Source organism: Dipodomys ordii, unplaced genomic scaffold, assembly GCF_000151885.1.
Source record: "Dipodomys ordii isolate 6190 unplaced genomic scaffold, Dord_2.0 Scaffold3, whole genome shotgun sequence".
Taxonomy (NCBI): Eukaryota; Metazoa; Chordata; class Mammalia; order Rodentia; family Heteromyidae; genus Dipodomys; species Dipodomys ordii.
The window spans coordinates 15,544,022-15,559,543 of record NW_012267219.1 but is presented as its reverse complement, the minus strand read 5'-3'; the positions used below and the strand labels follow the sequence as shown (position 1 = coordinate 15,559,543).

The window sequence follows — 15,522 nt, the reverse complement described above, 5'->3', positions numbered from 1 at the left end:
AAAATGATTGCTGTCCTTTTTTCTTTTTTTTTTTGGGCCCGGGCGTGGGGGCAGAACTCTGGGCCTGGGCGCTGTCCCTCAGCTCTTCAGCTCAAGGCTAGTGCCCTACCACTTGAGCCACAGCACCACTTCCGGCTTTTTTTCATTTTGCTTATGTGGTGCAGAGGAATGGAACCCAGGGCCTCAGGCATGCAAGGCAAGCGCTCTACCACTGAGCCATCTTCCCAGCCCGAAACTTGAAAATCTTGCACTAAACAAGGTAGGACCAAATAAAAATGGCAAATATTGCCGGGCGCCAGTGGCTCACGCCTGTAATCCTAGCTACTGAGGAGGCTGAGATCTGAGGATCACAGTTCAAAACCTGGGCAGGACTCATTAACCACTAAAAAACTGGAAGTGGTGGTGTGGCTCAAGATGTAGAATGCTTGCCTTGAGCTGAAGAGCGCAGGGATAGCGCCCAAGCCCAGAGTTCAAGACCCATGACCGACCAAAAAAAAAAAAAAAGGCAAATATTATATGATTTTCCAAATGAATGAATTAATAGAGACTAAAAATAGATTAGAAGCTACAGAAAATCAGAAAAAGGAGAGAATGGGGAGTTACTGATGTTTTGGAAATAGTGATTGTTATATAAAAATACTGCTAATTAACGGTGCTACATTGTAGATAGTTGCTAAAAATAAAAAATGTATATATGCAAAGATTTACACTCAGTTGTATTGCTGACACCTTTGTCATTTTAATGCTCCAGGATTTGAAGTAGAAATATAGGCTGAATACAGAATCCTCTTGCTCACTATGAATTAGAAATTTTTGTAAGTTTAAGCTCTGCAAAATTTTAGTTCCATTTCTGTTTACCCTAAGTTGCTTCCTCTATTATCCATATATTATTAAACTATCAATCATCTAAGTTCTACTAGAAACGCAACATAATGCAGTATTTCCTTCCATCCAGTATTTCTAATATTGGTAACAAAATAAGTATGATTTTTTTGTGTGCCTGTGTGTGCGCTTGCCTACACTGGTACCAGGCTTGAACTCAGTGACTCATGCTCTCTTTGCTTTCTTGCTCAAGCCTCTACTAATTGGGATATGCCTAAAATGCCTACATTTTCCTTGTTAACTGTAAATAGTCTCATGATTTTTCTGTCTGGGCTGCTTTCAAACTGACAGCTTCCAGGACTCCTGAGTAGCTAGAATTATAGATGTAAGCTATTATCACCTAGCTGATAAGTATGATATTCAAACATTATTATTTAATATCATTGAGCCAGGAACTGTTGGCTCACATTTGTAATCCTAGTTGCTCAGGAAGCTGAGATCCAAAGGATTAGGGTGATTCTAAGCCAGCTCAGGCAAAAAGCTTGGGAGACAAGCCGGGCACCAGTGACTCATGCCCGTAATTCTAGCTACCTAGGAGGCTGAGATCTGAGGATCTAGCTGTGGCAGGAAAGTCCCTGAAACGCTTATCTCCAGTTAACCATGAGAACACCAGAAGTGGCTTGAAGTAAGTGGTAGAGCACTAGCTTTGAGCTAAAAATTTCAGGCCCCTGAATTCAAGCCATACAACTGAAAAAACAAGCAACAAAAAAAGGAAAAGTTGTGAGACTCCATCTCCAAAATAGGAAAACAAGAAAAAGAAAAATTGTAAGACTCTAGCTCCAAAAGACAAAGATAACACACTTTTGGAAGAAAATTCATACTGACAACAGTTGCTGTCTATTTGATGAATAAAACATTGGATTGCTACAAGTAAAAAAGGAGTTACTTCGGTATTTTACTTTTGGTGCCAAATTTTTTCCTATGACAAATAAGATAATTTGTAATGCATTATTGGTTCAGTTTCATTAGATTTTTTTTCTTTGCCCTGTTTCTGATCCCCATGAATGGTTTTGAAAATTGTATGACAGTGGTCTTTTAATATAAATTACCATGCCAACTCAAGAGCATGATTTTTTTTTTCAGGTCAATGTCCCCAAAATGAAACATAAGCCAACCAGGCAACAGAAGAAAGTGACAAAAGGCTACTCCTCCCCAGAACCTGATATCCAGGACTCATCTGGAAGTGAAAGTAAAAATATATATTGTAAACTATTCACCATAAACATCTACTTTGATGTATGTAAATGATTTTTCAAATTAACCATGGAGAGCTGGGTACCGGTGGCTTATGCCTGTAATCCTAACTACTCAGGAGGCTGGGATCTGAGGATCATAGTTCAGAGTCAGCCCAGGCAGGAAAATCCGTGAGACTCTTGTGTCCAATTAACCACCAGAAAATTGGAAGTAGCTCTGTGGCTCAGGTGGTAGAGCACTCACCTTGAGCTGAAGAGCTCAGAGGTAGTTCCCAGGCCCAGAGTTCAAGCCCCATGACTGACTAAAAACAAAATTAATCAAGGAGATAATGTAAGAATTTAGGGGGAAGTAGGGATAGGGTATAAAAGCTATATTAGATTATACATAAATTGCAAGAGCAGACTATAAGGAAAAGGCATGAAGATACAAAAGAGAGATGGACAAATAAGAATAATAGTAATTCTTATGCCTTAAAACATGGTTGAAATTCAGAAAGCATTTTTCAAGCTGTGAGCTCAGTTCCATGCTTCAAGAAATCTTTCATTTTTAAAATAAATTGCTGTTTAAAGTCGCAGACAAAAACAATATAGCTAATATATAATTTATGGGCTACTAGATTAAATAATGGCACATTCTTGTTTGAGCCACATAATATATGAGCGGTTTTAAACCACACTGAAATACAATTAAGAAAGGATCAAATTAATATCTTAGACATTATGGGAAAATAAACTTTAAGCCATAGCATCTAATGAGTTTGCACTCTGCTAGGGAGCTAATTTCACTTAAACAGTGAGTATAAGAAAATTAGATGAGAAAGAGTTTGAAGGAGAAGAATCTCAATTCAGTTTGAAAGATGGTTCTTAGAAGAGCCCTGATGAATTCTTAGGATTTCTAGTGGATTATAGCAGTCTAGTCTAGGGATGTGGTAAGGAGGTACAACACAGTAGAGAAATTAAGGAATTCAATGAACGAAGGTTTATCAGCAAGTCATATGATTCCAATGTACTAAAAGGTAATATTATGTACAGTTTTATTATTTATTGACTAACATATGTCAAAACTAAGTTAACTATACCTTAACACAACCATGTCAATAATAATAGTATTATTATTATTAAAATGAGACAGGCTTACACCTATAATCCTAGGTACTCTGGAGGCTGAAAATGGAAAGACTATGGTTTAAGGCCCTGTGTTCAAACCCCAGTTTAACAACAAGAGGGATGGGAGGGAGGGAAAGAGGAAGCTGAGACCTAGAGGTTAAATAACATCTGAATAAAAAGGAATGAAATGAAGGAATGAATATGATGAGGGATTTGGGAGTGGGAGGAAAGTCTATACAGCTTGCTGCTTGAAAATAAAAATGTGTAGACGAAGAACCAAAGTGACTACAGAGATTTAAAGTTTGGGTAACTGAAAGAATATTACAACTAATAGAAAATTAATACCTTCCCACAATTAATACATATTTTAAGTGAATTATTTTTGCCCATTTTAATGAGCTATAAAATAAAAAATTATGCCATCCAAAAATAATTTATGACTATGTTATATCTATGGTATTTTGTTGTTATCTTAGTGTGCCAGTCCTAGGGCTTGAATTCAGAACCTAGGTGCTATCCCTGAACATTTTTGCTCCAACCTAACATTCTATTGCTTGAGCCACAGCTCCACTTCTGGCTTTTTAGTGAGTCTCATGGACTTTCCTGCCCAGGCTGGCTTCAAACATAAATCTTCACATCTTAGCCTCCTGACTAGGAAGGATTATAGGCATTAGCCACTGGTACCTGGCATCCATAAAGGTTTTTTGTTTTTGTTTTGTCGGTCGTGGGGCCTGAACTCTGGGCCTGGGCACTGTTCCTCAGCTCTTTAGCTCAAGGCTAGTGCTCTACCACTTGAGCTACAGCGCCACTTCTGGCTTTTTCTGTTTATGTGGTGCTGAGGAATTGAATCCAGCCTCATGCATGCAAGACAAGCACTCTAATACTGAGCCACCTTCCCAGACCCATCCATAGTATTTTGAAATGATATGGTTGAGACTCAAAACTGAGTATTAGTTTTATGCTAATATCTAGCCATAAGACTAATGCTTAGCTAAGGAAAATTTTGTTATACAAGAATTAAATTTAAGCCGGGCGCTGGTGGCTCACGCCTGTAATCCTAGCTACCCAGGAGGCTGAGATCTGAGGATCGCGGTTCAAAGCCAGCCCGGGCAGGAGAGACCGTGAGACTCCTATCTCCAATAAACCACCAGAAAACCGGAAGTGGTGCTGTAGCTCAAGTGGTAGAGTGCTCGCCTTGAGCTGAAGAGCTGAGGGACAGCGCCCAGGCCCAGAGTTCAAGCCCCACGACCGACAAAAAAAAAAAAAAAAGAATTAAATTTAATTTTAGATTTAATTCTAAATGTCTTTTAGCTCAATCTGTAAAACCAAGTACACGAAGAAAGAAAGGGATTGAACTGGGAGACATTCAAAATTCCATCGAATCTATAAAACAAACACAGGAAGATATCAAAAGGTAATATCTACTGACTGAGTGAATAGTTAAGAAATTGGTTATATGGAAAATCTTACATATAGTTACATTATTGCTAAGTTAAACTAGAATTCTGGCTTCTATCATCTGATGTATGTAACCTTATGACATTCCTCTAGGACTAAGATACTGGGTAAAACGGTGGATTTTTTTTCTCTTCTGAAGTAGAATTGGAACCACTGTATTTTACTGCTAGGATTGCATGCTCCAATTGAGTATGGAGATGGGATAGTTTCTGAGAAAGGTAACAAGGCTTGGTTTGACAGCCCCATTGTATATGGTTAATATTTAATTTACTCATTGTTGATATATTGAAATACTACGAAAACAATGGGTAAATAGTCATGCCCAATGATTTTTGAGTGTTCTTCTTACTATCCCAGTATCCTCTGCAGCAAGTACACCAAAATCCAGCAACTAAAGATTATTAACACTTAGAGTTTTCTTGGAGGAGAAGGAATCCTGATCCTATTCCATTGCTAAAGTTAGTCTGAGTTCAGATTCATTTCCTCTCATGCTTATATTCCTTCCATGCTTAGTTTTTAAATGTTGAAAATATTGGCCCACCTGTTTTTATGTATTCAGCACTCAATACTAGATACATTTTGGACAATTAAATAGTGGCTTACATCTACAGTGTTGGTTTGTTTTTTCTTTTGGTTGTTGGTCATGGGGCTTGAACTCTGGGTCTGGGCACTGTCCCTGAGCTCTTCAGCTCAAGGTGAGCCCTCTACCATGTGAGCCACAGCACCACTTTCAGTTTTCTGGTGGTTAATTGGAGATTAGTCTCATGGACTTTCCTGCCCGGGCTGGCTTTGAACCGTGATCCTCAGATCTCAGCCTCCTGAGTAACTAGGATTACAGGCATGAGCCATCAGGGCCCAGCTGGGTTTATTTTTGTTTGTTTGTTTGAATTTTACTGTTCATTTTTTTTCCTGGAGAATTTAGAATTTTCTTCTATTTCTACCCTTACAAAAAGAACCTTACTGAATCAATTAAAAAGCAAATGTTTGTTTTTAAAACAACTGCTGTAACAGAAGGTAGTATGTTTCTATGTCATTTTTACAAACATAATTATGTTTGGTACATATAATTTGATGTGAAGTATGGTATCATCATATCCTTGTTTTGGTAGTAATTTAACAGATTATTTAGATAATGTATTAAGGTCTTTCTGACCATATGATATCAAATTGTGAATTTTGTGCTAACATCTCTGGAACATTAATGTAATCATTGTTTATAATTTTGTAGAAACATTATGGCTCTTCGAAATCACTTAGTTCCAAGCACACCTGCCACGGATTATTTTCTGCAACAGAAAGACTACTTCATCATTTTCCTCCTGATTTTGCTTCAAGTCATAATAAACTTCATGTTTAAGTAGAAGTTCTTTACAGTTCAATCAGTGAACTAGAAAAATCAGCTTTGACCTGGGACCAGTGTTCAAGTTGGTTTGGTCTTTGTTAAAACATGAAATATTTCTAAAACAAAAATTACAGGAGATAAGTGTATATGTGTCTACCTTTCATATCTTTTATCCTTAACTTAAAATGAGAGCTATCCCATTTGTCTAATAATGTGAGCTATGTGTTAAGAACCAGGATATTTCTAGCTTTTATGAGAATATGTCTTACATGTGATTACATGTACACATAGCTATCTCTTATGTATTCTTATTAGACATTAGTCTTGTGTTCTATAGAATGTTCTGAGATGTACTGCAAACATTGTTCATAATGAAAATGCTATTGATCTTATTAATGTATGTATGGTAGTCTATTTTCTTCTTAAGATAGGCACAAAACTATTATCAAGGAATTTACAGACTTGGAAATGATGGGGTAATAGACCTATTGTAAATATTTCAATATATCATACTGTTAAAAATCATTTCCAAAGTACCCAGGTCAATTGTGTTCTTAGAAACACCAAGAAATAAAAATTACAAATGGTCAGAATTAGTATCTTGAAAAAGACGTGGCAAAGTTCTTAAAAGTTTACAAATGATTTTTAAACCTGTAGAATTTAATATTTCTAAGTATAAGTATATATGTACTTATGTGTATATCAATATAAAAAACCTGGTATGCAGCTACATGGATGTATTAATTGTAACACCACCATACGCACTTTTGAAAAGTGTGGTCAAAAATGATTGCTGTCCTTTTTTCTTTTTTTTTTTTAAGTTATCTGGTCCATGTTAATAGGCCAAATTATAAAGGTGTTTATAAGGCATATGAAATAGTGATAGTTCATGTTTTTTCTTTTGAAAAACATTTTAGTGTTCATTTGAACCCTGGTATGTTCAATGAATAAGTAGAATAGGAAAAAACTATTAACAAATGTTTTACTTCAAAAACCAAAAAGAAAAAGGCAATAAGAAATGGCACTATTTAATAGCCTTTATATGTATGCATTAAAATTGGTTTCCTTAAAATGTGCAGTAGTTGAGCATTTAAAAGTATTGAGTTTTAAAGTTTAAGTCTTTATTATGCCCCTCTATTCTTAGTAATTTTCATCTTGTGGCAAAACCACAATTCTTTAAGATTCATTTTGTCAGGCATATTTTTCCTCTTTTTTTTGCCTATATCTTCAACATACCCTTTTAACTTTCTGTTTTTACATATAGTCCTTAACTTTTTTTTTTTGCAAAAGTAGTTTAGGAAGATGATGTCCTAAAATATACTTTAGAAAATATAGATTTTTGGAGTGCTTTTTTAAATGAAAATGTAGATCAGAGAGAATAATTGCTCTGACTATATCTGCCTTTGACTAAGAAGAGACTGTGAGACACATGTAAAATTACAATCAACTCTGTGCTGTGACAAATGTAATGTTATATCAAGGGAGAATTGCTAATTTTATGAAAACTGATAACCTGGTTTTTTTCTAACAAATAGAACTAAGTATCCTTAGGTATCTATGAAGAGCCATGTCCCGTGCAGTATTGTCAAAACAGTACTGCATTCCATATGTACACATAAGAACTTTTTAAATGTACCAGCATAAATAAGGTGTATGTGTATCCAGTATTTTCATTAGTCTTAGAACAGGTGGGTTTGGGATTATATTTCATATTTCTCAGTATATATTTTGTATTTGCATTGTTACCAATATTATATGCTCAACTGCCTATTCATTGACATGTGGTATTTTGTAAATATTGTACAATTTGATCTTTATATGATTTAAATTAGCATTAATTTATACTATATGAAACTTGGTTGGCTAATCACAAAAGTTATTTCATCATTAAATCTTGGCAACTTAAAATTTTTTATTGATGACCTTAGGGTTTTGGTCTTACCCACTTGTATGTTACTTTTTCATTTGATCTAATATTGTTTTATTTGCATGGATGTCTTATAAGACTGGAAGAGTAATTATTTTATTATTTTGATTTTGTTTTTAAGGAAAAATGTTATAGATTCTTACCCAAGGAGTCAAAACCTAAGGAGCAGGGTTATTCATGACTGTTTCTTATATACACTAAAAGCATATTTCTAATTGAATAATTTCCACATGCTTTTGTTGTATAGGTTCATTTCTGTGGGCAGAACACAAAACTCAGGAATTGGTGGCTTAATTGCAGATCAGTACTTATACTGGGGCTTAGTATGTGAATCCATTAAAACATTCAGTTATCTTTGTAGTTAGCCATAATATGTAATTGACTTTGAATGTTCTTTTTTCTGAGATTAATATTCCTCTATATATGGATTTTTAATGTCATTCACAGTTCCCAACCGTCTGAAAGCTTCATGGTGGTTTCTAAGATTTATGACCTTAAGACCAGTTTTCTTTTATGGAAAATGTTTTCTCACAGGAAAATTTATATGAGTAATAATTATTGACACATGCACTTTTGTTTTAGTTGTGAAATGTACTAGGTCTTCAGTCATTCTCTTTTAGTGAGACATTATTATTGGCTAGAAAAAAGATCATAAAAAGCATATGGAATGTTATTACAGCAATATAGATATCTTATATCAGTACTTTATGTATCACTTATGAAGGTACAATATAATCTTTGTCACAGCTCAGTTGATAATTGCATTCCATTGAAAAGTTGGCCTTGTAAATTACAACTCTCACTTAATATTCATGCTTTTGTGCCTTTAAGAAAATATTTTTGTCATTTTTGTGTTACAGAACTGTAATATGTTCAAAGTATTTATAGGCTTATTTGTCATAAAAAGGTCATTTCTTTGTGTCACTTTATTTCCTTTTATATAGTGGAAGTATATTTAAATAGCAGTGCTGTACTTTTTTAAGGGTTTGTCTATTTACCTATTTCAAATATCTTCTTATTCTCAAACATCACTGAAGTAGACTTGTCAGAATATTCTGAGTATTGTAAACAGTGCCTTTTTGATGGAATTCACACAGTTTTGGATGTCATCTTGTGCCATATACACAGAATTCTGTGGAAGGCAGTTTTAACTTTTTGAAGAATATCTTCATCAAATTTAAGATAACAATGTGTAAAATTTTTTTTCATATGTTCAGCATTTCTAGTGAGTAATCAGTAGTTGGAGATTTTTGCTTGACCTACAATGATAATGGTATTAATTGATGAGTCAATATGTAAGAATAGAAATTATGATAAATTATGTAAAATGTAAAGAAATAAAATATTAGTATTTATATAAAATTTTCCAATTTGACCCAATGAGGGGAACCCCACATAAACCAGTAAGTTTACATTTCAATTTGTATGTTATTTGACTAAGTGTAAAAAGAGATTCTTTAAGATGTATAACCTGCCAATATGATGTAATTTCATTTTCTTCTACATATCCTTGTTAGTGTACTTAATTTCCTTTTTGTTACTCTTAACATATAACTTTTGTTAGTTTTTAATTGAAAATGGACTGTTAAAATTGTATAGGACCAGTGTCTTTTTAGTATGATTAACATATTTAGAAGAGCCACAAGAAACCCATGACAAAATGAATGTGAATATACTTTCTAAAATATTTAGAAAATTTTGTTTCTGCATTTATCATGTAAAATTATTTTGGTATTATAATACTGAAAATTGAAAGCAAATTGCCATGAAACAGTTGAATGATGAGCCACAGAACTTTGGTTGAATTTTTTTTCATGTTTTAGCATGCTAAATATACACTTAAGTTTATAAATATCCTGTTTAATGGCCATTTATAAATTCAAGCACTACCACTGGTCAGTTTTGTATGATAAAATTAAAAGTATGTTATCTGCAGTGCAAGTATGGCACACTCATTCTTTTCCTTAAGGTGCATAGTAAATGTAGATAGTCACAGGCTACTGTTTTGTAATGTATTACATTTCTTATCTATTATTCCTAACCTGTTATAAATGTTTGCAGAAAGAAAAGAATTGAATTTTTCTAAAGATCTGTAAAAACCGTTAACTTCTACAAGTAGGCATTCTAAATAAAATTTTTAAAACAGCAAACTGTGATCCAACGACTCTTAGTATAACATAGTATAACTAGTTCCCTCCCTCCCTTTTCTATGGGGGTAGATGCAAGGTATGGGGGAGGACTTGAGATTTAACAGTTTCTAATGCATGCTTAACCTGGGGTACTTTATATTCTTATCTCTTCCTAACAAATAAATGGGAATTGCCTAGATTTTATGTATGAAGAATAGAGGTTCAGAGAATTTAAATGACTACCAAAACTGCACAGGAAGAATGATAGCACAAGCCAGTGGCTCAGGCCTCAGGAGGCTGAGTTGAAGCCAGTTCAGGAGACAAACTGGAGATGCTTATCTTCGATTTAACAGCAGATAGCTAGGAGTGGTGTGGTTCAAATGGTGTAGGACCTTTGCTTTGAGTGGAAAGTCACACAGCTACAGAGAAAGACCCAGAATGACAGCAAGGTTTTACTGTTCTATCAATGCCTAAAAAGTATTTCACTTCCTAAGTCTCTGGGCTCGATCCAGTAAAGTAGACCAGTGTTAAAGCATACCACTGATCATCGATGTGACTAATGGGACGAAGTCCTCATCATCGAAACACTTCGGTTAAAGAGTTAAACTGCAGTTGGTGGGGCTGCCTTGTGCTCTGGAGTTCTAGAATGTGTGGAAACCCTTCCTAACACTTGAGTCTCGGTGGCCGCCCGCGCGGTCCCTGGTTTTGATGCCGGGGAGGGGAGCGGAGGCGGCCACGTGCCCAGCAGGCGCGCGACTCGGAGGCGGAGCCGAGGCTCCCGGAGGGCGCGGCCCCTCCCCCTGCTCCCCCCTCCCTTCCTCCCCTTGCTCCCCCCTCCCGCCCCTCCTCCCCCCTCCCCTCCTCCCCCTGCTCCCCCCTCCCCTCCTCCCCCTGCTCCCCCCTCCCCCTGCTCCCCTTGCTCGCCCCTCCCGTCCCGGCCCCGCCCTCCCGCCCGCGGCGGCGGCGGCATCCCGAAGGCGGGGTAGGGGGGGCAGCTGAGGCCACCAGAGGGTAAGGCATGCACCTAGGACTCCGGGTGTCCATTTCAGGGACAGCTCTGGGCAAATCCAGGCTTTCTCGCCCCATCTTAAGGGTGACGGCTCTTCCAGCCCAGCTTTCCAGCCAAGCGAGCGGATACGTTACCCGCCCTGGCAGGCCTGGCTTCCACGGCTTCCGGTTCTGAGGGCTGGCTTCCGGGTCACGCCCCGCCCTCGCTTCCGGCTCCCGCTTTCCGGTCTCGCCCGCCCCCGTCGGGTCGCCCTGACGTCACCTCTGTAGGCCGGCGGGAGGGAACGGTTTGGGCGCCCTGCTTCCATGGCTGTCCCGGCATCGGTGAAGACGGCCTTGCGGGTGGCCCAGGTGCTGGAGAGCATCGTGAGCCGCTGCCTGGGGCCAGATGGGCGGCAGGTTTTGTGCACGAAGCCCACCGGCGAGGTGCTGCTCAGCCGGGATGGAGGCCGCCTCTTGGCGGCGCTACGCCTAGAGCATCCCATAGCCAGGTACCAGCGTGCCTCCCTCAGGGCCAGGCCGGAGCCGGTGACCGGCGCCCGAGCCTCGTGACTGCAGGCGCGACCTCGCGGGGCCTGGTCCTCACAGCTAACCACCTCCCGAGACCCTCCCCTGCGCCCCATCCCAGAACCTTAAAAACAGAACCAAGGGACTTCGAGTAGGAAAAGTAAAGCTAAGGATGGGTGTCCGTGTCTATAGCTGTGATGAACATGGTGTTATCTTGATTCCAATGTATTAAGTCCTCCTTCAAGTTACTTTATTTTTTTTTTGTACAGGATGATAGTGGCGTGTGTTTCCAGTCATCTCAAACAAACAGGAGATGGTGCTAAAACATTTATTATTTTTCTTTGCCATTTACTCAGAGGACTTCATGCAATCACAGGAAAAGAAAAGGATTCGTTGAGTATTGGAACTATGCAAACCTTGGAAAGGCACTGGAAAGATAGTTGTCAGTGGAAATTTATTTCCCAAGCTCTACTAACGTTTCAGACACAAATACTAGACTATACTATGGATCATTGTTTAAGTAAACACTTTCTGTCCATCTTTTCTCCATCTGCGAAAGACAAAACTTTGTGTGGGGGCTCTTTAGAGTTACTTTTAGGAGCTTATTTTTGTGGAAGGGTGGGAAGAAATAATCACAAATTTATTTCACAATTGATGTGTGATTACTTTTTCAAATGTATGACTTACGAAAGTGGGGTTGAATTATTTGAACTAGTGGATGACTGTTTTGTAGAATTGAATGTTGGTGTAACTGGCCTTCCTGTTTCAGACTCTAGAATTGTCGATGGGCTCGTGCTTCACAGAGATTTTTCTGTTTACTGTCCAGCAGAGGGTGACATACGAATGGTGATAGTAAAGGAAATTATCCAGCCTCTTTTTTCAACCTCTAGATCAGAGTTTATGCTAAATTCAGAAGCACAATTTCAGACATCTCAGTTTTGGATTATAGAAAAAACAAAAGCAATAATGACACAGTTGCATAGTCAAAATGTGAAATTGCTTCTCTCTAGTGTGAAACAACCAGATTTAGTTATTTATTATGCAAGATTGAGTGGCATATCAGTAGTGGAGTGTTTATCATCAGAAGAAATATCTCTTATCTGGAGGATCATTGGTCTTACTCCCTGTGAATTACCACAAACCTCATCACAGTGTGAAATTTCTAACACTGCCCTTGTGAAATTTTGTAAACCGCTTATACTTAGATCCAAAAGGTATGTTCATCTTGGCTTAATTAGCACATGTACATTTATACCACACAGTATAGTTCTTTGTGGACCAGTTCTGGGCCTTGTTGAACAACATGAGAGTGCTTTACATGGAGCACTTAAAATGCTTCGGCAGTTATATATTGATCTTGATCTAAATTATGTAATACAAGCCAGTGACCAAAATGGCAGATCAAATCCTCTTACTTATAAAAATAGCCAAAAAAGTAATCAGTTACCAGAAATTAGCAATGACTCAATACTTAGATCACATCAGAACATAGTAAAGAGCAAAGATGTATGTGAAAATTTGGTAGTTTCAGATGTAGAATTAGAAGCAAATATTCCATGTTCAATACCAGAAGTGGCACCAAGAGATACATTCCAAACAAATAAAGCACAGAGGTGTTTGTCTCCAGAAAAAAACAAAATAATGGATGACTCTGAGCTATTAGCTAATTCCACTGATAAATCTACAACAGAAAACACTAGAATAGAAATTTCTTATGAAAATTTACAGGTCACAGAAATTCCTAGAAAAGGGAACCTGTTACCATTGAGATCCAAGTCATTGGATATATGTTACCATTCCTCATCTGTGCCAGCAGGTTGTGTTTTGCCAGTAGGTGGCAGTTTTGAGATCTTGTTACATTACTACCTTCTCAACTATGCCAAAAAATGCCAGCAATCAGAAGAAACCATAGTTATTACATTAATAGCTAATGCACTTTTAAGCATTCCTCAAACCCTTTATAAGTCCAAGAAAGGAAATAACAGCTTTCCACAAATATATTTGAGTTCTGTCCATGCACTACAAACCCATCAACCCATGGTAAACAGTCAGGTAGGTTTGGAATCAGTAACTGGTAAGTACCAGTTACTAACTTCAGTTCTTCAGTGTTTGGCAAAAATATTAACCATTGATTTGATTATCAGTGTTAGGAGGCCACCTCAGAAAAATTGTGATCAAGATTCAGAAGATGAACTTTAACATCTGAAGTTTGTTTTTTTTAGGTTTTTTTTTTAAATTCCTACTCAAGCCATAAAGTAATGCAGGCATATGACTCCTGGTTCTGAAGCAATTTAGTCTACTTAGGAAAATAATACAACTTAAATAGTAGATCTACTGTAAGGTTATCAACCCATTTAAAATCTGTGGTAGACTTATTTATGAAACAGAACAAATGGAGAAGCTAAATTTGGCTAAATTTGTGTCTTGCCCCTTTTTGTGTGTATCGAGCTCTGTTAATCTGTGTAGAGAGATGGTACTTGCTTATAGCTCCTTTCTTTTTTCTACTTTCTTCACTCTCAACTTCACTTTTATATGTAGTCCATGTAGTCATTAGATCTCAGATACAGATGGGAGTCCTCAAAGGCCATCTCATTTTAATTGTAAAGCAAATATTATTTGCTTCATTTAAAATAATTTTCCAAGAAAAAAGTAATTTTCCCTGCTCATAATTTTTAACATAATTTTTTCCTTTTAGAATATTTTTTATTTTTACAAGTTATGTGGGTTGTTTCTATCTCATTTGAAAAAAACAGGTAAATTTTTGCCATTTATGCACATATATTTAATATGTTTCCAGAAACAGCACTGTGCTTTGTGAATGTATTTCTATGATTAAAAGTTCATACCAGAAAAGACATTCATACTTTTCATTTTTCCTTGGCTCCTAAAATCTTATAAAGCTAATCTGTGCACCTGATGTTTCATGTACTTACTTTTACTTATATATGGGACATTGCCAACCCTGGCAATGTTCAGTAGTGACCTGTTCAGTGTAGTAACCAAAAAATGGCATATTTCTAATGTGAATTTAGAAATGCATTTTGCTTTTCATTTTAAGAGCTTAAAATGCAAGTAATACTGTGCTTCTAGCCATAGATTAGAGCAGTGTCTTCTGCTTTTTGTAGTTCTTTGTAATACTCAAAAGAATATTTTTATTTATGCTAAATATTCAGACCTGCTTATGAAATAAAAGTGTTATCTTCAATCTGTTCCCCTACGTCTGTGTTTCTGATTTACTCAACAGATTTTTACTGAGTGCTTACTGTGTGCCAAATACTAGGCTAAATACTAAATATGCTATGCCTTTATGTACTTTTCTACAAAATTAATGGATAGATGATGCTGTTTGGTTTGAGATTGAATTTAAGAAAAGTGATGTTAAAAATCCACTGTAGCTAGGCACTTTGTCAGGGAATATCTTTTATATTATAGTTCAGTTTTCAAAGGTTTATGTTAAAAGATGCATATTTCATTTCTAAAAACATGGGGATTGTAATCTAGCTCTTCTTGAGTTCATAGATGAGAGAGCCTCTGTTCAAACTGCTGGACATTTTCCCATTCTTTTAAACATTTTTAGATCCTTTTGTTTTAGTTTTTGTTGCCAATGTAAATATTCTTCAGTCACTAAAGGTATTCGGAGATTTTTCCCAACCTGCCTAATGTTCTGCATTGGTATTCATTGAGCATTATAAATTAACCTGGGACTGGATCCTTGTGTGATTGGCACTTGGTTTAATATCTTGCACAGAACATCTGCCCAGTGTATGTGTTAAGAGTGTATTTGTTGAATAAATTAGTCCTTTACTCCTCCTAGACAAGGTTATAATTTTTCTTATAAACTTAATGGACAAAGAAAATCATAAAATGTGGAACAGTAATCTTTTATCTTTCAATTAAAGTATGTTTTTGTTATGATGATAAAACTTTCCTTATTTAAATTTGGATTTTAAATAGTGTAATTACTTTTAA

At 36.7% G+C, this 15,522-nt stretch overlaps 2 protein-coding genes across 2 annotated transcripts in view; both read left to right on the top strand.

The window, feature by feature from the left end:
• The window catches only part of Osbpl8 (oxysterol binding protein-like 8), a 142,859-nt gene extending 132,800 nt beyond the window's left edge, over window positions 1-10,059 (top strand). The window contains exons 22-24 of the mRNA XM_013018747.1: window positions 1,966-2,071; window positions 4,494-4,596; window positions 5,869-10,059. Coding sequence (XP_012874201.1) covers window positions 1,966-2,071; window positions 4,494-4,596; window positions 5,869-6,001 — 342 coding nt within the window. The 3' untranslated portion in view covers window positions 6,002-10,059. The remainder of the gene's footprint in view (window positions 1-1,965; window positions 2,072-4,493; window positions 4,597-5,868) is intronic.
• Window positions 10,060-11,328: 1,269 nt separating this feature from the next.
• Window positions 11,329-15,255, top strand: Bbs10 (Bardet-Biedl syndrome 10). The gene is made up of 2 exons (XM_013023098.1): window positions 11,329-11,537; window positions 11,823-15,255. Exons 1-2 carry the CDS (start codon window positions 11,353-11,355, stop codon window positions 13,750-13,752), a joined length of 2,115 nt encoding a protein of 704 aa, XP_012878552.1. The 5' UTR covers window positions 11,329-11,352; the 3' UTR covers window positions 13,753-15,255.
• The last annotated feature ends 267 nt before the right edge of the window (window positions 15,256-15,522 follow it).